At 26.6% G+C, this 26,097-nt stretch overlaps 4 protein-coding genes and 1 long non-coding RNA gene across 21 annotated transcripts; 3 read left to right on the top strand and 2 right to left on the bottom strand.

Moving 5' to 3' along the window:
- Positions 1–15: 15 nt before the first annotated feature.
- Brf (Brf RNA polymerase III subunit) lies at positions 16–13,345 on the top strand. Of its 2 annotated transcripts, XM_072018819.1 has the most exons (15): positions 16–481; positions 728–941; positions 1,039–1,123; positions 1,219–1,355; positions 1,625–1,729; positions 10,940–11,089; positions 11,324–11,417; positions 11,495–11,627; positions 11,704–11,797; positions 11,881–12,036; positions 12,114–12,199; positions 12,258–12,495; positions 12,585–12,759; positions 12,844–13,022; positions 13,095–13,345. In XM_072018819.1, the coding sequence occupies exons 2-15, from the start codon at positions 728–730 to the stop codon at positions 13,226–13,228; spliced, it is 1,980 nt and encodes a 659-aa protein (XP_071874920.1). In that variant the 5' UTR covers positions 16–481; the 3' UTR covers positions 13,229–13,345. The 2 variants fall into 2 exon arrangements, with proteins under 2 accessions (XP_071874920.1, XP_071874921.1); XM_072018820.1 differs by lacking the exon at positions 16–481 and having other exon boundaries at positions 801–941; positions 1,016–1,123.
- Lute (BTB/POZ domain containing protein 3 lute) lies at positions 4,331–9,959 on the bottom strand. Of its 3 annotated transcripts, none has more exons than XM_072018831.1 (7): positions 9,715–9,959; positions 7,617–7,898; positions 7,370–7,517; positions 7,086–7,302; positions 5,437–5,623; positions 5,195–5,373; positions 4,331–5,076 (listed from the first exon to the last, which is right to left on the bottom strand). In XM_072018831.1, the coding sequence occupies exons 1-7, from the start codon at positions 9,809–9,811 to the stop codon at positions 4,612–4,614; spliced, it is 1,575 nt and encodes a 524-aa protein (XP_071874932.1). In that variant the 5' UTR covers positions 9,812–9,959; the 3' UTR covers positions 4,331–4,611. The 3 variants fall into 3 exon arrangements, with proteins under 3 accessions (XP_071874932.1, XP_071874933.1, XP_071874934.1); XM_072018832.1 differs by lacking the exon at positions 9,715–9,959 and adding an exon at positions 8,505–8,776; XM_072018833.1 differs by lacking the exon at positions 9,715–9,959 and adding an exon at positions 8,352–8,462.
- Positions 13,346–13,806: 461 nt separating the features above from the next.
- On the top strand, positions 13,807–15,678 carry Csn5 (COP9 signalosome subunit 5). Of its 2 annotated transcripts, none has more exons than XM_072018845.1 (5): positions 13,807–13,956; positions 14,273–14,452; positions 14,540–14,774; positions 14,849–15,043; positions 15,119–15,678. In XM_072018845.1, exons 2-5 carry the CDS (start codon positions 14,301–14,303, stop codon positions 15,569–15,571), a joined length of 1,035 nt encoding a protein of 344 aa, XP_071874946.1. In that variant the 5' UTR covers positions 13,807–13,956; positions 14,273–14,300; the 3' UTR covers positions 15,572–15,678. The 2 variants fall into 2 exon arrangements, with proteins under 2 accessions (XP_071874946.1, XP_071874947.1); XM_072018846.1 differs by lacking the exon at positions 13,807–13,956 and adding an exon at positions 14,041–14,160.
- A 143-nt stretch (positions 15,679–15,821) lies between these two features.
- Ap-1gamma (adaptor protein complex 1, gamma subunit) lies at positions 15,822–26,093 on the bottom strand. 13 transcript variants are annotated; one of them, XM_072018808.1, is made up of 16 exons: positions 24,982–25,113; positions 23,748–23,866; positions 23,327–23,388; positions 22,627–22,819; positions 22,380–22,526; positions 21,975–22,290; positions 21,440–21,457; positions 20,373–20,783; positions 20,060–20,290; positions 19,751–19,972; positions 19,501–19,628; positions 19,151–19,397; positions 18,774–19,029; positions 18,538–18,698; positions 18,370–18,462; positions 15,822–18,277 (listed from the first exon to the last, which is right to left on the bottom strand). In XM_072018808.1, exons 2-16 carry the CDS (start codon positions 23,765–23,767, stop codon positions 18,176–18,178), a joined length of 2,607 nt encoding a protein of 868 aa, XP_071874909.1. In that variant the 5' UTR covers positions 23,768–23,866; positions 24,982–25,113; the 3' UTR covers positions 15,822–18,175. The 13 variants fall into 13 exon arrangements, with proteins under 13 accessions (XP_071874909.1, XP_071874907.1, XP_071874910.1 ...); XM_072018806.1 differs by having other exon boundaries at positions 24,495–25,009; XM_072018809.1 differs by having other exon boundaries at positions 22,627–22,810; positions 24,495–25,009.
- On the top strand, positions 24,785–25,081 carry LOC139995415 (uncharacterized). The gene is made up of 2 exons (XR_011801970.1): positions 24,785–24,924; positions 25,005–25,081. It is a non-coding gene; the product is annotated as an uncharacterized lncRNA (long non-coding RNA).
- Positions 26,094–26,097: the final 4 nt, after the last annotated feature.

Here is a 26,097-nt window from a genome sequence, read left to right as displayed (position 1 = left end):
TTATATTTAAAGAGGTTGGACGCAATAAATAGATCTTACATTACACTAATAAAAATCGTATTATTATTTTTATTTAAATTATTAAGATAATTGTAAATTTTATGACGTGTTATACAATAAAACAATTACATGAAAGTTAATGTTACTTTGAAAATTACATTTACATTGGTACGACGAGGAAACTATGTATATAGTGATTTAAAGCAGTGAATATATGCGCATATTTTTTGTATCCAATCTAATCCTTATGTCATGTTTGTAGTAACGCGTGTGCTTCCAAACTATTCGATTAAGATTGTTTTATCAGATGAATATTAAACTTATTCTGATTCTACATATTTTTATATAAAACAGGGTATAATAAAGTGTGACATTGTTATTATGTCATTATTATTTAAATAAAATTATTTAACCTATAATACTTGATATGTCATCATTTCAGTAATTTAAAGTTGAACATAAAGAATATAATACAACAAAGGTAATTTCGAAGTATGATATAAAAATTATTGTTTTTTCTTTATTGCTCAATATATTAAAAGTAATTCTTTTATTTATTATTTAAGTATCTTGCATAATTTAGGAAAACATTAATAAAATTTCAATATTTTAGTTACACATTGATCTGTACATATTTTGAATCATAATAAATAACATAAATTATGTGGAAATGTTGTTTTAAATTCTTAATAATAAAGATTTCCTTTTGAATAATTTCATTTAACAGATGTCTGCGAGTAAGTGTCGGAATTGTGGATCTACAAATATTGAAACAGATCCAGCCCGAGGAGATGCTGTCTGTACAGATTGTGGTTTTGTGTTGGAAGACCAACTTATTGTTAGTGAAACAGCTTTTAAAGAGACACCATCTGGGAATATGATGGTACTTGGTCAATTTGTTGCTAGTGACAGCACTGGTGGAGCTACAGGATTTGGAGCAAGTACGTTATTTTATAATAAATATGACATTAAATGTTCTTTATTTTCTTATTACTAGTTTCCAACATCTGTCTAGTTTAATCATTTTCATGTTCATAGCATATCACGTCAATGGCAAAGAATCAAGAGGAATAACGTTGCAAAATGCAAGAAAAGGAATAACTCATTTGTGTATGCAATTACAGTATGTAAATTTTTTCTATAATACAATCAGTAAATTATTAATTTCATTTATTATATTTTATAAAATATTTAATATGTATTTTATTTTGTTACTAGATTAAATCAACATTGTATTGATACATCTATGAATTTTTATAAAATGGCATTGAATCGTCAGTTAACTCGTGGGAGGAAGCAAGCACATAATCATGCAGCTTGTGTTTATATTACTTGTCGTACAGAAGGCACTGCACGTATCCTTTATATTTTCATAGAATAAAAAACAATATTTTTCTTATAATTATCATTCTTGAATTTATTTTTGCTACTTTATATCTATTTCATAAATACAAAGTATTTGGTTTAGTATGAAATCTTATTGAAATTTAAGTTTTGTTTATGATATAAGTCGGAAGCTATTCTAAACTGAAAAGCAAGTATTATAATAAATAACAATATAAGTTTTGTTTCTTATATATGACAAGTTTTCAGAAGTAAAGTATGTACTTAACTAATTATTTAGATATGCTTATTGACATCAGTGATGTGCTGCAAATTTGTGTTCATGAATTGGGACGCACATATCTGAGGTTTACGCAAGCTCTTTGCATCAATATACCTTCAGTAGGTAAGTATTTTATAAATTTGCATGTTATAAATTTTTATTTCTAATTTATGCCTGTATTCAATTTATTTGCTCTCATTTAAGAATAAATTAACTAATTTTTAAATATCATTAAATGTTACATGATACATACATAATCTTTAACTTTTAATAAAATAAAAAAGTTTAATTTGTAATTAATTAGATTGACATGTTTTATTCTTCAGATATAAATTTTCTTATTTCGTAAGATACTTTTATCAGAAACAACAGTTATTGTTACATTTATTACCACTTGAAAAAGATTATAAACAGTGATTTCTTACATACATTATCGTTGTATTAAATGTTAAATTTGAAAAAATACAAAATTAAATACTTGATTAACTATAGTAAAAATTTGTTCATATTTGAAATATCTCTAAGTATTAAATATAACATTTGTGTCTTCACATGCACTCAGTTTTTTAATAGTAATAGTATGAAATATTAATTCAAAATTTAGCCCTATAGTATACAAGATGTACAAAAAAATTGAGGATACTGAAAAAGCTGAGGATAGAAACCTTAGAAACACGTAGCATTCATCATTATAAGCAAAAAGCTTTTAATAATCATGGGTCAAAAACCGTTAATTTCGGAGTTACGAGATGTTTAGTATATAATAAACCAGTTGCTTTGTTGCCAAAAGATAAGTTCACTTCCGTAAAATCCAAAACCATGAGATAAGGAAAATGCCGAGATTTTTGAACGTATATGTATTTCTGTAAGAAAATATGCTGAAGTGTATGCTGAATTGAACAGGGGTTATATTGAGCATATGTTGTAAAGATAATATCTTACTGACAAAAAACTTTGTAACTCCGAAATTAATAGTTTTTGAACCCATGTTTATTAAAAATTTTTGCTAAGTACTACATGCTCCTAAAATTGTATTCAACTTTTTTATTCACTCCATATATTACTAATAATCAAGAAATCTGAAGTACTTTAATACATAAAAGTATAATATAAGATGACTATTTCTATGTAAGATTTTTACATTTCTTTAAATTTATTGCTTGTGTAAACATTTTCAATTACACTTTTCATATTTTATATTGTAATGTTAAATAATTTTTTGATTTTAAATAATATCAAGTATCTAAAATGGAGAATACAAAACTAAATCTCTTATTTATTAGTAATAAATTAATCTAACTTAAATCCAAACTAAAATTGTTCACTGAATATTTTAATATTGTTTTAGCAGTTAATGATATAATTAATATCTTTTTTAATGCCAATCTTAAGACAGAGATGCTCTCAAAATTTACTTGTTCCTTTTTTTGGCACCAGCCAGTCATACTAGTAGTAGGAAGGCATTATTTTGTACATTTTATTATTATTGGTATTGCAATCCATTGTACTTCTTTAAATAGTATTTACTATTTTGCAATGTAGACTTTGGCGCCAGATTCTATAGTATTACTGGATACAATATAATGTTTATTATAAAAAAAAGTAAGAGAGCTATAGTTATATATAATTAGTATATACTTTATCTTGAAACTATACTAGAATATTTTTCTACTTTTTACATAGATTATAGTAAATTATAAAATTATATAAACATGATTAAAATATCGTAGAATGTACATATAAAGTATTGTTGTGATTTTTATATTGTATACAAAAACGCTATTTTGCTTTAAGGATCTACATTTAAACATTCCTTCTAATAATTTAGCAATCATTTTTTGCAGTACATAATTTCATACATTAAAGAATCAATAAATCTAAGAAAGTAAAATGTATCTCTTCTCTTATGAATATGATACAAAAAACAAAATAATAATGTTACAATAAAAAACAAATTATTTTGTATAGGCAGTTTCAATTATAATACTATTCTAAAATTGCTTATGACGCTTTCCAATAAGTATAGTATATTCTAAAATACATGATATATGAATGCAACATTAAATCAATATTACTTATGTTAGTAAAAACAGTATATTCTCCTCCATAAAACGATAATGTACATTGTTCATTTAAGATTCTAAAGCATTTCAATTAAAAAAAATTATAGTTTATATATTAGTATTTTTAAATTGAGAATTAATTAGTCGAGATAACAATATAGTTTCCAAAATTAATTGATCTTTGCTTATTCCTTTATATTATTATTTAACAATAATTTTTAAGATAGTAAATCCTTTTAAATAGCACTTATTAACTTTCTCAATTGTTTTCTATCAATTTAAAGATCGTTTTTACATCTTCTTCTTCTTCTTCAAATCTAACAAGTATTTTATATACTTCACTTGTTGCATATTTACAAATAATGTCTCAAGTATTTAAGTTTTATAAGAAATGTAATATTTTTTCGGAAAAAAAAGCATAAATATGAATACATCAAAAGCTGTAGTAGACACACTCTTCTGCAAAAATGTAAATTTAAAATTTAATTTTAATTTAAATATAGTAATTTATTTATTTCCTTAGTTTAATACTGTCTTATTATTTAATATAAAAGCAAATAATAGTTTTTATATACATATTTGACTTTTATTTTACGAAAATAAATTTTTATGAAATTATTAATATTTATATTCCATGTATTATAAAACAGAAAGTTTGATACAAGTCTTTGAATTAAAACAAAGACATTTCTTTTTATATTTGATTAATAGAGTGATAATAATATAAATAAAATTATAATTTTTTCTGCAAACTGTTAATTATGATTTTATACTAAATTCAAAATATAAATATTTAATATTTTTTAGAGTGCATCTATTACACAATATTCGTCGTCGATTTAAAAATAGTATTCAAAACAATTATACAAAATCTTGAACAATGTCAAGGTACATATTTTTAGAGACCAGCAGTTAAACCATTATTTCTGTGGTAAATTTCCATCAGTCATCTACTGGTGGTCCATAAAAAATTAATTCGGGTATTTGCCCTCCTTGTACACCAGTACCATTCGTACTTTCCGAACTGCATTGAAATTGAAAATTTACATTACCAACTGTTATCTCTGACATTCCTTCTTGACCGAAGTAACTCAGCTCGCCTCCGTCTAATATTACACTAGCTGTATAAAAGCATTCTGGCTCGATTTGGATTGGATTCTCAAAATATACATGAAACGTACTACTCGAGCCATCCGAAAAAAATTTCGTACTGTTTTCAGATAAAACACATCCCAATCTTTTAAGTTCGATTCTAACATTATAATCTGCAGCACCAGATGAACTTCCATAAAGTCCGAAACCAACAACAAATATTCTTTTATCGACGCTAAATTGAATTGAGTCACATCTGCCTCTGTAGCGCCACTGGTTTGATCTATATGCACATGACTGAAACCTATGACACACCTGCAAATAAAGCATAAGAAATTTTAGTTCTATTACTCTATATATAACTTATGCAAGCTATTATGAATAGTTGTCTTACATTAAACCTAAATAAATGATTTTGTTTTATAGTACTTACTTGAGTTTTTAAACCTTGTCGAGGTTTGGTAGGGAAGCAAAGTTGAGGTTTATTACTAGCAGTGAAATGCAAAAAAACATCAATTGTTTCTTGTTGTGTTAAGATTCCAGTCTGAGCAGCACTATTGGCAAATTCTTCCAAATTCATAGCAGGAAGTCTAATTAAATATAAAGCAGATCCTAGAATGAAAAAAGCACTAGTGATACTAGGTTTTGATTTAAAATTTTAATTTAGATATTTACCTAATAGTCGTCTTTGATTTGCTGATGAAGGTTCAAGTTCTTGCCGAATACATTCTGCAGTAGCCCATCTTAATGCAGCATCCCATATATGTATCTCTTTACAGTTTAATGTTTCTCGAGAAAGCACTGATTCAAGAGTGTGGATATCAATATCCACAAAACCATCTGATCTTAGCGCCATTTCTGCCTGTATTACATTCAATTTTATATATATAAATTTAGTAAAAATATATATTATCTTTTGACGAAAATTTAATTATTAAAAAAAGGATATATTTCTTAGGAATATATTTTCATTGATTTTATGTATATTGTATGAATTACTTAGAAGCCAAAGTGATCAACTCTATTTCCTGAAAAATACTTAATTTTAGCATTAGAATATATGATTAGAGTTTAATTTTCTAAAAATTAGGTTATTACCCTTGATGTTATTAATCAGTTTGGCTTCTGCATGATGCATATGTACATATATCAATCTTATATCCGAAACATCCAGAAAGTATATTTGTGTTCTTTCTAAATTTAAAAGTATTTTTAAAATTCTAAGAATTATTTAAAAAATATTAAGAATATTATCAAATACAATTAGTATATGTAAAATATAAGAAAATAAAAATATAAATATAAAACTAATTTCAATGATTTAGTTAAAACTTAATCCTTTGTTAACATTGATATTCGCTATATTTACTAAAAAAAATGTTTATTATATGATACAGGATACAATTTAAAAGTAGAAACAAATTTTTAAAAATCTGTTCTAAATGTATATATTAAACATGATATTTTTATTAGGAAACTAATTTTATAATTTTTTGAAAAACATTTAATTTAATGATGATATAATTTATTACAATTAAATATTTTATGAATACTAGTGTAATAGTCATATATGTACATAAAAAATTAATTAAATAAGTATGATATAGTATATAATATTACAAAAAAATGTTGTTGAACTATTTTATTTTCATACTTTATAAAATTGCTTATTATGTATTTAATCTTTCGTAATATTATCTTTAATAATTAATGAATGGAATTTTTATAATGAAGTTTAGACGAATTTTGATTAAAAACGTATTTTAAAAATTAAAAAAATATATTTTTATAGCTTTTTGTCAATCAGTCTTTCAAATATTCACTCAATTTAATTAAAAAAGGGATAAGCAATTCTATATATCTTGAACTTTTTAATATACAGAATAAATGTTATAAATTCTTTAAGTAATTATTGGACTAATATTACATGTTATTTTGGAAAAGTCATTATAATCATTTCTGTTGTGTTCATATTCTTCTATAAAGTTATTTTCATAAGTTACATTTTGTGTTACTTCAATTTCTAACTTATTATCTGCAAAATAAGGTTCACTTCGAGTTCGAAATAATGAAAACGATAATTTTTTGTTGTTAAGTTTAGAACAACAATTGTTCTCAGATAAACTGAAGCAATGAGATACTACTGATAGTCCATTTTTTATATTTCCATAATTATTAGTTTTTGTAGTTTTCTGAATAAATTGCTGTTCAGAATCATGTAGTTTGTTATTCAAACAGTTTGAAGAGTTTGATTTACTCTTTAACGTTACATTTAAATTATCATTAAAAGTAAGAGACTTCAACATTCTTTTATTTAAACTTACTTGAGCATCTATAACTTCCCAGCAACGTTGCATAAGATCTGGTTCTTCGAACAAACGAGATTGACTTAAAAGTAAACATGCATTTTTTGCTGTTAAACTTGTTTCTAAATAATTAACACATGCTCTTGCTAAATGAGGGACTATATATTTTTTAGCAACATAGAGTGTTGCTAACACTGTGTCGGCTTCTAATTGTACTTCGTCACAGTACATATACCTGAGAAAAGATAATAAAATAAGCAGTGAATAATTTAAGATGTCTTCATGAAGCTTAAAACATTTACCTTAATAGAGCAAGAAAAGCAGCAGGCTCTACATCTGGTACTTCTATATCTCTTTTATTCTCTGCTAGACCACCATAAAACATGGCATAAAATACAGAACTACCAGTGGCCAATACATACTTATGTGCTGGTATAGTTTGTATGTGACCTATATTGAGCAATCAAATATAGTATTATTTAATGTATTTAATACATTAAATTATTTTTACTGCTTGTTCAAGTACTAAATGACTTTATGATTAATTACCTGGGCTGCCAACAATAAATATAATATCAGCCATTAAATGATTGTTAAACATGGCAGCATTTCGTTCACGAACTGTAGGTTTTGTTGCTTGCCAATTAGGATCTTGTGTACAGTCTTCAGGTGATGACAAATTCAATTGAGTTAAAGGGGATGATAAGGAAGACAAAGGTGAAGCAGGTGCACTAAGTGGCTGGTTTATCGTTCCTTCACGTTGTAATACAATGGAAGAAGATAATGGGCTTACAGTAGGTGGTGAATCTGATACAGGAATCAGTGATTCCGCTAAAACATATATAATATCAATATGTTAGGTTTAGGTTAGGTGAAATTCATTTCTATCCAGTATTTGTTTTTTTTTTTTTTTTTTGTTATCAAACAACATATGTAGGCAAAATTATTATCTTATTATGTTAAAACAATTTAGCATACAAGATATTATATAAAAAAACTTAATGGATTTAATGGAATAAAATATGTTTAAATATTACTTTTTTATTTATCATTTTTAGTATTATTACATAAAGATTAAACTTAAAAATGGATGAGTAAATATTATATAAAAATTAATTATAACAAACATTAAGCATATGTCAAAGTAACAATAGTCAAGTTACAAAAAGTAACACTATTCTATATTAATTTTCATTAATTCATTAACAGTACAATCAATAGATAATACCTTTATATAAATATATTAATTATATTAAGCTAGAATATATCGAAAATTGATATTACCGATTGTATAACTTCATCAACAAAAAATATTTTTCATTATTAATAGAGGTTATGCAAGACAATAACTGTAATAAGGTTTAAGATCTCTAAATTAGATTATTCTTCTTACAATTAATCAAAGTTTGTTTTCGTACATCCATTATTTTTATTTACTATCGCTTTAAGATGTTGTATAATCTATCACCTTTTAGCGACGTTTCAATTAAAACGAATGCAAAACAAAATCATCAAAATTTTACCGTTAGTGTACATTATTCCACAGTTTTGAGAATAATTTTAAATAGAATCTTTTACTTCTATCATAACATAGTAAATATTTGCTACCACTGTAGCTTTAAAGACCACCTCTCATATTCAAACATTATGAATACAAATATACACTTATGTGCATGCAATATACACTATACACTTAAGGAAAATTCACCTATAGGTATAAAGACTTCGAATGATATTAAGTTCGGTTTGTTCCGGTTTTATTCGTATAATTCCGTAGAAATTTTGTGGTGCACGTGATACGTATGTCAAATAAATTCATATGAATGTATGTATACATACATATTGTAGGGTTAATATACTTTTTGCATGATTTCAAATTTTTGTTAAATTGGATGTATCTTTAGTTATTACAAAAAAATTTATTTATTACATAAAATGATCAGAAGACTTTATGACAATATAATAATAGAAATTGTTTAAAACAGAATAGTCACAATTAGTTCGAAATTTTTAAAATATATATTTGGTTTAAAATAAAACGTAGGTTAATAAGTATTATAACGCTATTATCGATTTATAAATTTTTCTAATTTTAATTTTTATGTTTTAATATCATATGAATAATACGAAAAATATGATCAAAATTAAACGTTAAAAATATGTACAATATTATTCTATTTGATTCAACATTTTCTGATTCATCGAACATTTATCGTAATAGACGCATTTTATGAAAAATCATAAGATTTAAATGAAATTACGTAAAATAGTTTAACACTATAATATTGTATATTTGAAGTCTGTGTGTCACGCAGTTTCGTGTTATATACTACTTTGTAAAATATTATATTTACTATTTCGTCTATCATTCATAATTCCTAATTGATCGAAATTATTTTTAAAGAATACATTTCCAAATAAAATATTTCAAATCTCAAGGTAAATTAATTAAAATGTTAAAATATCATTATGTGTTTCGGAATGAAAATAAACATTATGGAAATGATACAATATTACTCGGATATAGCTAAACAGAATAAAAACAATTCCATTTATTCTTATTTCTATAATTCACTTTAATAAATGCATGGACAGTATATATTTAAGATGCATATTATGTTTATTTATATCTGTAATAATCTCTCACCGTTTAACCATGGATTAGTCTGTTTGACTGTGACGTTGTCCTGGAACCGTTTCATTGGCTTCGTTGATATTTTCGAGTAAAGATTTGACATCGCCATTTTCACTTTTTAAACTTGATTGCCCGTTTTCTCTTCAATTGCAACACGGAACGATTTTGGATTTCATTTACATGGGCGCCATGTCAGACGGGCGCTGGTTAGATAGTTCCGTACGTCGGTCGATAGGAAACTTAGGGCACGCGCGTCCATATATCTGGTGTTTCTCAAAAACGCAAACTTCAATCTGCGCAGTATGTGTATACAGGGTGTTCCCTCTAACGTATGATTTTTCATCTGTTTTGCGATTATGTACTGTCTTGCTAACTGGCCATCACCATCCTCACCATTTCTTGAAAGTATCTTCATGGAGCGTAACTCCGGTGTTACGTACATATATTTCTCTCATTTTGCTTACCGGAGTTTTGACATTCGATTGTCTTGTATAAAACATCTGGAATTGAGTACCAAGTATTATTATCTTGCTCTATATTTTTATCTATTTCACATTCAAGCATAATTATTGATGGTGTAAACTCCTCCCTTGTTAATTGGTCAAATTCAGTACCGATTCGTGACCAGTTACCAAGATAGTATTGTAATAAAAAATGTTAACTATAATTTATTTATAATGAATGAACAAGATATAAGGATGATGAATATTAAAATAAATCCCTTTTTTAGTGTAATATGATCAACAAGATCAATATGATCAAGACTAAAGAGAAAAAAAAATACATTTTATTTCAATACGTTGTCCATTCAGCATAATATATTGTCCATTTAACAGAAATAAAGTTTACTTAATAATCTTTTTATTATATTGCTGCGAACAATTTGAAAATTGTGCGGAACATTAAAGTGAACATCATGTATATTTCGCAAGTGATGTCCACTTACAAACAATAGCGTACAATACAAATGTAATCTAATGGGCTAAATATTAAATAAAAACTTCAAGAATTACTATACTATAAACTTTAGGAAATACTATATATTTTATTCTTTTTATTATTCTACCTTCTACGTTTAAGTAAGAATAACATAAAAGTGTATTATATATTATAAAAAGGAAATTCTTGGCAATTATGTTAATATAATATACTATGTTAATAAACTAATAAAATGAATTTGTTAATATTTGATGAATTTTTTAATTTAACACATTGTTGACATTATTTTTCTTTATAGATCCATGTTTATATATTATGAGATTTGCAAATAAGCTGGAGTTTGGTGAAAAAACTCACGAAGTGTCAATGACGGCTTTACGAGTAGTTCAAAGAATGAAAAGGGATAGTATTCACAGCGGTCGTAGACCATCAGGATTATGTGGCGCTGGTATTAGAAAATTTTCATTTATTCGTAATCTAAATTTTATTTAATTTTAATATAAATACTTAAGTTTTAATTAATACATTTTAAAATTTTGCATATGATGCTTGCATTAACGTTTGTTACAAATTCACCTAAACACTTAAAAAGTCAAAATTGTATTATTAAATATAATTAAAAAAAAGATCATTGAAATTAAATCGATATTAAACAAATATTGCGATATTTCTTTTACTTTAGCTTTGCTGATGGCTGCTCGATTACACGAGTTCAATAGGTCACCGGCGGATATTATTAAAATTGTAAAAGTGCATGAATCGACATTACGCAAGAGGTAAAAAGTATTCAAATAAGTTTTTTCTAAATAAACGTAAAAATTGATAACAAATTTTTATACATTAACGTCTATAGACTTATAGAATTTGGTGATACACCTTCAAGCGCATTGACTCTTGAAGAATTCATGACGGTCGATTTGGAAGAAGAACAGGATCCTCCAGCTTTTAAAGCAGCACGAAAAAAAGACAGAGAACGATTACAAAAGGTATAGAATATTTTTATTTTATAATATATCGTATATCTACATAATTAATTATGCATAATTTGTTGTTTTTTCTTAGTTAAATATAGATACAGAAATAAATGAATTGCAAGCTGAAATTGACAAACAATTAGAAGAACACAGATTAGGAAAAATGAAAAAGCGCAAAGATGGTAATTGTAATATTAATTAAAAAATTGATGAATTATTATATTGTTTTTATTATAGAAAAAAACCATAAAATATTAATTTTCAGCTGCTTCTATAGAAAGAGCAGATACTGATAGATTTATAAGGGAAAGTAATTTAGATGTAATTAAACATTACGTTGGAAACGATGTAGATGACCCTGACAGTGATTTTCAAGATTCCGAAACGAGTAACATAAACGATCGATTAATTACTGGATTAGGCAAGGATTTAAACAGTTTCTTAAATTTTATTATAATGTTATATTATAAAATTTATAATACGCCTAATTGTTTAAAGGACCTAATATTGCTTCTATGGGATTGATATCAACAAATGATCGAGAAAATGAAACAAAAGAATCAGTAAACACAAATTTTGAAAATGTAAGTAAAATTAATTTTAATCAAAACAACTGTTATTCATCAATGTTTTCTACTTAAGGATACTGGAGAGATTGATGTTGCTGATCTAGATGACGAAGAGTTAGATAGTTATATTATGTCAGAAAAAGAAGCACAATTCAAACACAATTTATGGAATAAAGTAAATGCTGAGTATTTAAATCAGCAAAAAGAAAAAGAAGAAAGACGACAGAAAGAAAAAGAAGAAGGTAAACCTGAGAAGAAACGACGGCGGACTACTAAACGTAGTAAAAATCAAGTACCTGCAAATACTGCAGGTAATGTTATAATATTTACTACAAATTCTATAATATTAATTTTTTATCAATTAGTACAGTTTATTATGTTCATTTTATAATTTTATTAGGCGAAGCAATTGAAAAAATGTTGCAAGAGAAGAAAATATCATCGAAAATTAATTATGAGGTACTGAAAAGTTTAAACGTTAGTTTAAATAATTCAACCAAAGAACAACAAAAGATTGAAGAGCCAGTTCAATCACCGAAGAAAGAAATGAATACTTCGTCAAGTTCTAATAAAATGTTAGAATATAATATTTTTTGTTATTTTTTTATTCTCTACAAGAAACGTATCTCTACAATAAATATCAATGTTTATATTTGTAGATCTAATATTTCTAATTCATCAAGAATCAAAGATAAGCCAATCACACCAGTAGTAAAGAAACCTCATATAGATAAACCTCAAATTCAAAAAACAAAAAAAGAAGTGCAAATGCCAGTTGAAATAGAAACTAATACAACCGAATCTATACTTCCAAAACTGGATACCTCTTGTGATATGGGTAAGTTAATTTCCACTCATGTAATATTTCTTTTGCTTGATTAAATTAATTATATTTCTTTTTACAAAATAGATGAGACTGATGATTATGTTGATGAGGATGTTGAAGCTGATCCCACAGAAATGACTGTTGGAGAAATGCTTGGACATCATGGATCAGAAGATGAGAATGACTTTGGATATGGATATGATGAAGAAGATTATTAATTTTGTTTAACGTTTATGAGATCATTATTTATTTATTACAATACCATCTACTAAGACTTAGTAAAAAGATTGCGATATATAATGTAAAATAAAGCATTTACTATTCTTAATTTATAATTCTGTGAATTCTTTATTTAATTGCAAAAGCATTATAATAATAAAATGACATAGCGATTAGGGTCCAACCTCTTGAAGGCGTCATTCAAACGCACGCGGTATAGAAAAATTAACTGCGTCGCGCTACATTTATGAAACAAAATATATCTCTATAATACCTTTTTCTATGTCAATACTTTGGAGTTAATTGTAAATTAAACTTTGCAGTCTACTTCTTGGTATACTTATACTTAATATTTTCCTTACACGCATATTAGAGATACATAGTATTAGAGTAATAATAAACAAGATAGGTTAAAATCTCTCCTTGTGAGTAGGAAAAAGATCATCATATTAGATAAGCTATAATATTTGGTATTGTATATAATATAAAATATTCAATTAATACTTACCGAAAAATAGAATAATGAAAATTTTCTTCGTAGATGGCGTTAGTAATACGATATATTGAAAGACGTGATGGTGGTCTATCATTTATTATATTATAGTATTGTTCAATTCGAAACAAGCATATGACGTAGTAATTCAAAGTGTTGTCATAGAAGTATAGGAATATGATTTTGAATTATTTTTAATTTTCGTATTAGACGGTTTAGTAAAGGCTTATAAACGTAATTTATCAAATATATATACTTGTATTAACCTTGTATTAAGAGTACATTCTCATATTTGAATTATGTAAAAAATCAGATTTATGCAGTGATTTAAGATTTATATACTGTTTCATAAAATATTTATCATTTAATACATGATTACTAGAATAATTTTATTTATTTTTTCATAATTAATAATTGTTTTGATTATAGTTGGAAAAGGTCTTATTTACATTAAATAATGATATATGTATACATTCAAGTATAATATTGAGAAAGAACATGACAAAATACGTATGATAAGTCTAATTTATAATTTCTATATTTATTTTAGAACTTCAGCTGTTGAATATAGATTAAATATGGCAAGCACTTCTTCCGACCAAAGTACAATTGCCAAAAAAACATGGGAAATGTCAAATAATATTGAAACAATTAGCACTGTTGATGAGATTTATAGGTATGATCGTAAAGAACAACAAGATATATTAGCTGCAAAACCATGGGAAAAGGAGTATGTTATTTTTTAAATATTTGTATCAATATTAAGATATATTTTTATGATCTCATTTCCAACCACACATTCTTGATCATATTTCAGCCCTCATTTTTTCAAAGATATAAAAATCTCTGCATTAGCATTATTAAAAATGGTTATGCATGCTCGTTCTGGAGGAACTTTAGAAGTAATGGGTCTTTTGCTTGGAAAAGTTGCAGCAAATACAATGATTGTTATGGATTCTTTTGCATTACCTGTAGAAGGCACAGAAACAAGAGTTAACGCTCAAGCACAAGCTTATGAATATATGACAGCATATATAGAAGCAGCTAAACAAGTACTTCTTAATTATTACAGATATAACATGTAACAACTGCCTATAATGTAATATTTATTTTCCAATTTATTAAGGTTGGGAGACAAGAAAATGCTATTGGATGGTACCATAGTCATCCTGGCTATGGATGTTGGTTATCGGGTATTGATGTATCTACACAAATGCTCAATCAAAATTTTCAGGAACCATTTGTTGCTATTGTAATTGATCCTGTGAGAACAATATCTGCTGGCAAAGTTTGTTTGGGTGCATTTAGAACATATCCAAAGGTGGTATATATTTACTAATATTTATAATACATAAAAGAAATAATAAATAATTAAAAAAATATTTGATATAAAAAGGGATATAAACCAGCAAATGAAGAACCATCTGAGTATCAAACAATACCATTAAATAAGATTGAAGATTTTGGAGTTCACTGCAAACAATATTATTCTTTAGAAGTTTCTTATTTTAAATCATCATTAGATAGAAGATTATTAGATTCTTTGTGGAATAAATACTGGGTGAATACTTTAAGTTCCTCTAGTCTTCTAACAAATGCTGATTACACTACTGGGCAAATATTTGATTTATCGGATAAACTTGAGCAGTCAGAGGTTGCACTTGGAAGAGGATTTATTTTGGGTGGAACGGATCCTCATGATCGCAGTACTGTAGAAAAATTAATGAAGGCAACAAGAGACAGTTGTAAGACTACTATTGAAATTATTCATGGATTAATGGCACAAATAATTAAGGACAGATTATTTAATCAAGTTGGGTGTAATCCTATTGAGTTTCAGCAACAGTAAAACGTATATATAATGTGTAATAATTACAATAAAAAGAATGATTATAATCTACGTAAGTTGTAATTAATATAAGGAACATTTTTGATTAAAATATAATAAAAAAATAAGTTTGTCTTTATATTTTTACCATGATCATAATTATCTTAATATACATATTGAAATTATTCTTGCATAAGATAATCAGCAAAAATTGTAATCTAAAAATAAATGAAATAACTAAATAACTATTAATACAATATTTTTCAAAGAGTAGTGGAATAAAAATACATTTTATTTTCACACCTTGAGTCTCTAGAAAGTATATATACAGCATCTTTATCATTATTCAATATCCTCACAGTTGATTTATATATATTTATATTTATAAAACTAATATAATATTGAGAACAAGTAGGCAGAGTACATCCCACTGAAGGGCTGACACTGTGTCACAGACTTTAGGACAAGGCCACTCAGAAACACACCCACCTGTTCTAGAATTATACACAGCATTCATAGCGCACAACATATAAGGGACGGAGCTAAAATGCATACAGTTATACTGATAATATACTTTTACTAGTATGTTATGATAATTGTGCTTTAAAAGAAATTTAGGAAAAAGAAATAGTAAAAGAACATTTTGTTAACTTAGTTATTCAAAGTACTAGACGTTTTATAATACTAAAATTAATTGCGCTTAAAAATCTACATGTTCATACAATACTATTAGAATAAGGTAAATTAAATACAATTAAGTACAACTGTATCGTAACTTCATTTACATAAAATCTTGAAGAAGGTGAATACTTGCAAGTAAGATTTGCTATTGCTACTTTTTACGCAATTTATTGTGTACTGTTTCGCATGATTTAGACGCACATTCATCATCAAATATTTGCTTCATATAGGAAAAAATAACACGTATAAAAAGATATGAATTTTTGTTTCAAAGGGTTCAATTCACTCATACAATTTTCAAATCCATTTAATTAGGATTAAGAATTAAATCTTTTAACTTCTCTTAAATTGAATCTAACACATTTTTGTATAGTTAAATAAATCCTATAATAAAAGGAATGTAAAAATACTTCTTCATATCATAATTTTTACTCTATTTTTAGTTAGTTCACAAAGAATATTCAAATATATGTTTTTTTCAGAAATTATGTATTACAAAACAATGTTTATCAATAATAATAATTTTAGATTTTGTGCATGATGCTTAAATTATTTAAAGTTTTATGTGAATTTAATTTTTTTATGAAAAGAAATTTGTTAATAATTTTAAGTGATTTAATAAATGAACATGTATATATAAAATAACTTGACAACCAGAATTCAGCCCTCCAATGATATCATATACTCCAAATACATTCAAAACAGTATAAACACCACCCATAACAGACGTAAATATGGGGTATAGCAAACGTACACGCTACATGTATATGTATTTATGTGTAACCCCCTTCTCACTTAAAAAAACTTTTCGTGAAAGAAGCAATGTTCCTCTATAAATTGTTGACATGTCAATTGTATCATAAACATATGTAGTAAAGAACCCCATTTTACATTCCTCGTAATAAGAATTTAATTACTTCTATATTACTGTAATTATTTAATTATTTACAAGGCAATCGCGTCCGTTTATTACTTACAAATATAGTAGAAAAGATCAATTATTACAACGAGATTTAAGTGCTTGTCATTTATAATCGGGCAGCAACATTTTTAGGGGCAAACACCTTTTATCAGTATTATTAAGTGAGTTTAATAGTTTCTCTTATGTATTCTTTTTTTCGTATGCATTTTTTATTTTAATTATCCTATACGAGAAATTATACGCTAAATCAGAAGCTGTAAGATTAGAAATCCAACAGATCAAATAACAGTGTTGCATGTAATATTGTTCTATCTGTCTATTATTCAGTTAGAGAAAATATTTACACATCTCACAATACATGCAGCATAGTACAAGAGAAATTTTACATTCCTTTCTTTTTTTGACATTTAATTATTTCATTATAATAATAAATTTTACTATTTTTGAAAGACTTCAAAATAAATATTATACCATCTGCTCAACAAGCGCCAATTTAAATCAATTATAAAACTATTTTATAATAGTTAAAAAATTATTTTTTAATGCAAGTAACCAATATATTAATAATACTTGTTTTAAAAATACTAAAAATGGTTATTTATTGTATAAATTTTTAAATATTTAAAAGATATTTTATTATGTTATTATAACCAACAGTGTAAAACCAGTTACATTGTAAAAACAATTTATACATAAGCATATTTGCAAAAATCATACTTACAAGAAATTACGTCCTCAGTTTTCTATAAATATAAAATATGGCTTGTGAGCAGATGAAAAATTTGCAGATGTATGTTTAAAAAAATGTAATTCATCATAGATTTGAATCTTATTAGATTCAATGATTATTTCTGACGAATTATTAAATTAATCAATCGGCAAACGTTTTTGCCAAACGTGTCATTTTACCAATATATTTTCATTTTATCTGATGAAAAGATGAAATTGGGTTTCAGTCTATTTAAGACTCAATTAATTATTTAGACAGGCATATGTACAATTGTCTTCCTTAATATATCTTGTCACTGCAATGTTAGGGAAGGAAAATTATTTACTTCCGTTTGTTCCAAAACTGGTCCTGTTGGTCCAGTGTAAGATATACGTAATCTCATTCTTAGAGGTACCTAAATTAGGAAGATATATGTATGGGTGATCAATAATAAAGCAAAACATATCTGTAAAATTTTTTAAATAGAATACTGGCATACGAACTTACTTTGTTGATATTTGTAACTTTCAATACTTGAGTAACTTGTCCAGAAGGAGGAATGACTGTGCTTGATGGTGACAACATTTGTAGTTGGAATGTCTAAATAATAATACATAAAAAGTAATTCCCAGGATTCTTTATATTTAATAACTGTAACACGAAATTGACTATTACCTTAGGAACTGCTGCTTGAAACAGAAAATCAGTCAGTATAGCACTTCCAGAATTTTGCGCTGACATATTAATAATTAATAAATCAGCAATGTCTGGTGGTCTTTCCAATTTGAAAATTATCTTAAGTCCTGCTTTATCCAATACAATCATAGAAAGTGTATCTAGAGTTATAAAATAAAATGAAATTTGTATAATATTAGCAGTAAGAAATAAATATTTGATTAAGTTGCACAAACCATTTTGAATTGATGATGAATTAAGCAAACCATCCACTAAAAAGTTTGTTGTGTTAGTGGGACTAAATATTTGTAATGGCGTTTGTGCCTGTGGCAGTGTAGATGTAGATGTAGGTGCACTTAAATCCAAACTACCAAGTAGATCCAAAAGATCGTTATTGTTTACTGTATTTGTTGAATTAGAAGGTGGACTTTTATTTGATACAGAAGATGTCATTCCTAAGTCAGTGGTTCCCAGCAAATCTAGAAGTGCACTCTAGAAAAATGTAAAAAACATTAAACTCTGTTAATTAAATATAAAAAAATTTCACATATTTTGCTGTGCAGGTTATTTAATTTAAATTATAATTCTTATAAAGTGTTCGATACAAACTTACTGAATCAGATGGTGGAGTACTCGCTTCCAAAACTGAAGATTTATCTTCTTCTGGTTCTGGTTCACCATTTACCATACCAATAATTCCATTAGCTTGTGGTCTAGCAGTTTCCATAGGAGGCATTCTTTCAAGTAATGCAGGTCGTAAATGATCATATTTTCTGAACAACTGTGAAAATTCGATACCTCGTTGTTGCAATTCTATATGTAAATTGCTTCCAAATGTATCAATTATTTGACGAATTTTTCTGAAATATATATAAGGCTTACGTAAATAATTATTTAAGGAAAATGAATGCAAAAAATAATATAATAATATCATTAATAATTAGATTTTTCAGCAATACTTACTCATTACCCTTTTGAAATCTTGTGCTAAGTTTTGTGAGAGATAATAATGTATATTGTTTCGTGACCACTGTATTTTGTGGACTCCAGAGTAACCTTTGATAAACATCAATAACTTCATCTTCTGTTAACTAATAATAAAAGAAAAAGATATACATATATTAATTATTTAATACTTTTTAAAAATCTTAATTTTATCATAAGAAATGGAGAATAAGTATATACAGATATACATAGTGTCTAACATACGTACATTGACAGGAGTATCTATATCTTCTGATGGTGGTCCATATAGTAATAAATCACCATATTCACCAATACACCATGTTGCTACTTGAGCCAAAGGTTGCTTATCGGATGTATCTTTTTCCAGTGCTCTCCACAATGCACTGACAGCATAGCTTTGCTGTGATTGGGTTTCTGAAATTAACTGAATGGTGCATGCTACTACATCATCTCGAACATAATTACCAGCCTAGAAACAAGAAAATCACAATAATGAAGATCGAAAATAACTATAAATAGTAAAATATATGTAAAATAAATGTAATAAATTTCATACAGCAACAAGAACTTTGAATAACGTTTCAAGATGCCAACGTTTATTTGGCGCAAATCTTTCGGCAGACATTACTATGTTACTACTACATTGCGCTTTAAATTCTGGATCAGCACGTTCCAAAAAAAGTAATAACTCTTTCATCATGTTCCTAATATTGTTTGAATTTACAAGTGCAAAACTAAGCTCCATAGCTCGTCTTCTAATCGATACATCCGGGTCTTTTAGACACTCCTGAGAAACAAAAAATGAAAGAAATATTTAGTAATATAATAATATCAAATATAAAGATATGAAATAACATGATAAACATTACCAGGATTGTTGAGCGATGTCTTTGTACTGCACTTGTATCAACATAAACTGTTTTTAATAACGTATTCAAAGCAACATATCGGATGTTCTTATCGTTATTTAATAAAAATCGACCTAATATATTCACTGCTAACACTCTCAGTCCACTTTCTGATTTTATATCCATAATAGATAATACAGTTTCATATAATATAGTGTTTCCAACATTTTTGCTAGTTTCTGTATTAGTTGCAACTTGTGCAAGTATATCGTTCATTGCTTCGGATGCATCGATATCATTACGTCCCAAAATTCGAAGGAGACGTAATATTTTTACTTGAAGGAACGGGTCAGATACTCCAGATACATCATGTTCTGGAGAATATCCAGCTAGTATCAAATTTTTTAAGATCCTCACAAGATTTGGCACAATCTGAAATAATAATTTTATTTTTATTGAATAATATATTATTTACACAATTTTATGTAAACAAAGTTTAACCAAGAAATCTGTAAACATGTACCAATAAACAAATTATAATAGAATGACATTGCATAGTTCCATTAAAAATTTTTATGAAATTATCAAAAAGCAATATTTAATTCTAGATATAAAAATAAAGATATACATTATTATATTTAACAAACAGATATAAGCTGCTAAAAAAGATCACAAAGTAACATCAATTATATTGCATTATTTGTGCACAAACAGATACATCTTAACATCCATAATATAACTAATATAACTAAAAAGATATTCAATAACTGTGCTTCATATAATTAAAATACATTCTTATACAAACATATGTTCAATAAAGAAGTAAAATATTAAAATGTTATTTATAAAAATTCAATTAATATTAAATATGCATTCATTGAAAGTATTCCATATTATATGTACTATAATTTTAAAATACATGCACGTGTTTTCATATTTCATTATTTTATATTGATTTTGTATTAGTAAAGCATTTAATATAAATAATCAAGTCTCTTCAATAAAAATTACATAGAATAAAAGATAAAAATGATATCCACAATAAGCATAACATGCAAAAATATAAAAAATGCTCGTATGCTTTTTACCTCTCGATGGCCGCATTCCTAAAGAAGATAAAACCATACTTATATTATGAATATCACTATGAGCAAAGAATTATTAAAAAATAACACTTATTTAAGATTGTTAATCACATTTGAAGCTTTTTTATGAAATATTTTATATATATGAAGATATTTGTGTTTTATCAACAGATACATTTATGTCCTTTGTCATAGCACTGTTATTAATAAAATATAGGAGAAATTATAGACTACACATTCTTTTCGATAATCTTTTTTAGTAAATGTTCGATTTGCTTCAATATAAAAATTTTTTACTAGGAGTATGAGTTCAATGCTCTGGTTAACTGATAATGCTACTACGATCTAGCTTGCAGCTATTGGACTAGCAGACTAGATATGACAACATTATAAAAGCTTAAATTGTATTAAAAAAATAATGTATAATGTTCTTTGATGCAATGACAAAATGTTTGTAATACTAGTCACAGACAACTAAGTATTTTACTAGTTTTCATGTAGTATCCCTTTATTACTTATTAAAACATATAAAATTTACCTTTTTAAAATGATTCAATGTATCAACACTGTTTTCACACATTTCTGTAATAAGTGTGACACCTGTAATTAATACACCATGGTTTTTCTCTGTAATTAAACTACGAGTAGCAGGTAGAAACATTTCCATTAACTCTGGTACACGTCTAATAATTCTGAATGCACAAAGCGCTGCTTTTTTTCGAATATATGCATTTGCTGACTTCATTAGCCTTTCAACTTCAGATGCCAAATCCCTTGCCATTTCTGGTGATGCAATTGCACCCAAAGTACATAATGCCAAACCAATAACAAATTGTGTGGAGCTATTTAAATCACTGCAAAAGAAATTAAATGTTTAAAATATTAAGATACTCTATTATACATACCTTTAAAAAATATTAAAATAATTTTAGCGAATTATTACTTTTTTAAACAATTTGTAATTAAAAGATGAACATCTTGTCGTTCATCTAGCAGTAACATTGCACCTAAGTAACCAATTCGTTTGTCTGTGAACCTTGGGGATGCAATAAGTTTTAGACATTCTAGTTGACCAAAATGAGCTGGATATCTACAAAATTAATTGAAATTTTATTTCTAATAAAAGAAAGAATATTAAATATACATTGTTGAACTTATTAATGAATATAAAGAGAACATTTAATACAAACCCAAGCATGTGAATATATAAAAGTTTCGCAATATTGCGACATCTCCATACACTATCTTCTTCTCTGAATGTTGAACGAATATAAGCACATTCCTTGTTAACAACTGTTCTTTCTTCTGCTGCAGTTCTAGCAGCTCTTATTTGTCTGATGAGATCCCTCAATCGAGTTGGTGCAGGCATTCTAACTGTTGAGACTTTTAAATTATAACATGTTATCAAGTTTAATGTTAGTAGGATTTAATGAGTTAATGCTCAAGTTATGAATAATAATCGCAGAAAATTATTTTGTATGTGAAATACAAGCAATGATATGGAGCAATATTTAATTCTACAGGAGGAAATTATATAATAGTAAAGTTTTATAAGAATGATATTTTAAATAATTTATGTTCTATTCTTATAACACCTCTGCATTTTTTTCAAAGAATATGATAAATATTTTAATGTTACTTATTATTTATTGAAAAATTAAATTATATTCATTACTAAAGATAATCAGTTCAAATTATATCAATGAAGTTAATTATGACACCTATTTAATTAGAGTTTTAAGTTAATATTATAAAAACATGAGATATTTTTTAAGTTTGAGGCATGTAATATATAGAATTAATAATAAGCATATAAATTACAAAATACTATAAGAACTAATACAAGTATTCATCATATATTTATTATAAATAAATATTGCACTCTCTTACCTCTTTCTACTGCTTCATTAAATGCTTGTTTTATGGAGGCCATATTAAAGGCTGGGTTAAACCTGCAATATACACACCCATGCTATTTACACACACAAACCATTTACATACCATTTTGTTTGTTGTGCAATGACACTCATGATACAATTCCAATTATTCTATACTTGCTTCAAATGAACAATGTTTTTTTTCAAGCAATATTACAAAAGACTATTGAAATAACATATTTTCTATCATTGCAATAACAAATTGTTCTTTTAATTAAAACTTAAGAATAACTGTATTAAAATTAGTATAGTATTAGAAAAAGATCTAAAAGATTAGCAGTAATTTACATTTAATAACATTTTCATATCTTTTCATTATATAAGGGGATATTGTTATGAATATTTAATTTAATGTTAGAAAATATATATATTACCCGTGTTCTGAAGCATTCATAGTTCTCAATGATGTTCTCAATGATGTTCTCAAATGTATATGACGAACTTCAGTAATACAAATGAAGTATAGATGAGTATGGAACACACAGTTTCCTTCCTATTGAGAAAAGGTCACGTAATATTATGGATAATTGCAAAATATTATTTGCGAAAACTTTAAACAACTACAAGTATAAAATAAATAAAAATAAGTTGATGTTCTCTACCTTTCTTCTTGAAAAATTTTTAATCATTAATTTAATAAAACCATCATTATATAAAAGTAGTACAAAATGATAAATATATTAAAATTATAATATAACAATATACAACATAAGAACCAACTAAAATTGTATTTACATATCACACAATATAAAAAGTAAACATATATATTGTTTTTGTATACATTATAATTGCTTAATTATCTTTCACAAAGGGGATAAATAAAAGTAAATATGAGCAATATTATTTGGAAAATATTATATCTTGAAACAAATACAAATATATTATTTGTATTATAATTTTAGTTTATCAGTAATTTGGTACATACAATAAAAGCTTGAAAGTTTGTATATAAAAGATGAAAACAAATACAATATACAGATTCTTTGTTGGATAGAGAACATAAACTTAATATTCTATTTTAAACGCGTTATAAAACGTGCATATGAATACAAAATAACCGGTTTCGCTGGCGAAATCTAAGTAGTCGATCAGAAGAGTGCAATGCATGCAATGGATATTACCTAGTTTTTGAATGTCATTCGACCAGAAATTCACGTGCTATAAAAACGCGTCGCGGTCGTACGCTCGTACAACTCGACAGCATATTGTAAAACGTGTAAACCGGTTATATAAAAGATCGTTCGCACTGAAGGGCATCGAACCAAGGGTTAGTTTTCTAGCTGTCAAACAGTACCAGTCAAGGACGTCGTTTTCAGGAAACTTGAGATCCGGAAATATCTAAACGACGTTTCACGGCGTACGTATGAGACGACACGAAGACGCCGTCGAATCTATCGTCGTCGTATCGCCCACCTTTTACACGTAACGTCGTATGACAAATACGGCGAGATATGCCTCGCCTCCTAGGGCGCGAGTTGTGCGCCCTCACTCACTTCTGCATAGTCTCTATTCTGCACTTGGTATATCGGCCTGTATCGGTTTACATATACGGTTTGCATTCCGAGTATTTCGCTCCTAATTTGACTTTATATCGTTGACAATACGTACCGTACGAAACGTTTGATTCACAGTAAGGGGTTAATCAACTGGGAAAAAAACCATGGACATAGTTAAACGTCCACAGTCGTTTAGCCTATCACACGACAAACACTCTTCACGATGGTCCGCGGTATTCGCACACCAAAAATCAAAATGGCTACCCATTTTCACTGACGTTGTTCCTGATAATACCGTGGCTTTTTGGTTAATATTATCGTGACCATTTTCTACAATATACATTCCTTACGATTGAAACATCAGTGAACGGTTATAACAATTATTCTTCTCCAAAATTCCAATTGTTTCATTAATCTTGTATCGTTAATTCCAACTCTCTTATTTACACTTTTGCTCAACGTAGTGAATAAAAATGATGTTCATTTCTAAAGCGCGAAATTTGTACTGTTTTGTTCAATCGAAAGTTTATGATCCATTTTTCCCCCTATGTTCCGATAAGATGTCTTTATTGAGTATTTTAGTGATGCGTATTTTCTCATTGAAAATAGAATTTTTTCTTTCTCTCTCCCTCTCTTACTCTTATGATGAAATATTAATATATAATTTGAGCGTCATTGCACAATTTGTATTAAAAATAATGAAATTGTGACATACATATGTATACCTACAATATGTTAGCATGTCTAATATAAAAATACTTATTTGGTACAGATTACTATTAGATATTCATTAAATTAAATTACATAATTTTTTGTTATTTCATTTGTATCAAATAAATCTTTCAATGAAATATAATTTTGTGATATTTCTCATAAAAGTAATTCTAATAATATAATTATATACACTGTTAATGTTATGGAATAATTTATATCACATGCTTGTTACAAATAAACATTTATTATATATATAAATAGTTTAAAGTGATAAATAGATATGTGATTATATATAATTTATATATATCTAGAACTCATTTTTGTATGAGATGTTAGAGATAATAAAGTCGTCACCTTCTATTCAATTCTGGTGGTAAAACACTCCAATCTTCAGATTCGTAATATGTCCACATAGTGCACTAGAAGATTATCACAAACATTTAATACTGAAATTATAAATCGTATATTGTCTAGTATACAACTGAAGTAACAGTTTTGAAGACTTTTTATCACC

The sequence above is a fragment of the Bombus fervidus genome, chromosome 16, assembly GCF_041682495.2.
Source record: "Bombus fervidus isolate BK054 chromosome 16, iyBomFerv1, whole genome shotgun sequence".
Taxonomy (NCBI): domain Eukaryota; kingdom Metazoa; phylum Arthropoda; class Insecta; order Hymenoptera; family Apidae; genus Bombus; species Bombus fervidus.
Note: the sequence above shows the minus strand (reverse complement) of the source record. Positions and strands in the feature narration are given on the sequence as shown.

Coding starts and splice junctions, on each gene's coding strand:
- Brf (XM_072018819.1), top strand. CDS start 728: ATGTCTGCGAGTAAGTGTCGGAATTGTGGATCTACAAATATTGAAACA. Junction 1,124..1,218: donor CATTTGTGTATGCAATTACA/GTATGTAAATTT, acceptor TTTTGTTACTAG/ATTAAATCAACATTGTATTG. Junction 11,798..11,880: donor AATGAAAAAGCGCAAAGATG/GTAATTGTAATA, acceptor ATTAATTTTCAG/CTGCTTCTATAGAAAGAGCA.
- Lute (XM_072018831.1), bottom strand. CDS start 9,811: ATGGCGATGTCAAATCTTTACTCGAAAATATCAACGAAGCCAATGAAA. Junction 7,899..9,714: donor GACTAATCCATGGTTAAACG/GTGAGAGATTAT, acceptor TATATGTTTTAG/CGGAATCACTGATTCCTGTA. Junction 7,518..7,616: donor ATTTATTGTTGGCAGCCCAG/GTAATTAATCAT, acceptor TGCTCAATATAG/GTCACATACAAACTATACCA.
- Csn5 (XM_072018845.1), top strand. CDS start 14,301: ATGGCAAGCACTTCTTCCGACCAAAGTACAATTGCCAAAAAAACATGG. Junction 14,775..14,848: donor ATATAGAAGCAGCTAAACAA/GTACTTCTTAAT, acceptor CAATTTATTAAG/GTTGGGAGACAAGAAAATGC. Junction 15,044..15,118: donor CATTTAGAACATATCCAAAG/GTGGTATATATT, acceptor TGATATAAAAAG/GGATATAAACCAGCAAATGA.
- Ap-1gamma (XM_072018802.1), bottom strand. CDS start 25,996: ATGTGGACATATTACGAATCTGAAGATTGGAGTGTTTTACCACCAGAA. Junction 22,527..22,626: donor TTATATATTCACATGCTTGG/GTTTGTATTAAA, acceptor TTAATTTTGTAG/ATATCCAGCTCATTTTGGTC. Junction 18,278..18,369: donor AAGTTACAAATATCAACAAA/GTAAGTTCGTAT, acceptor TTCCTAATTTAG/GTACCTCTAAGAATGAGATT.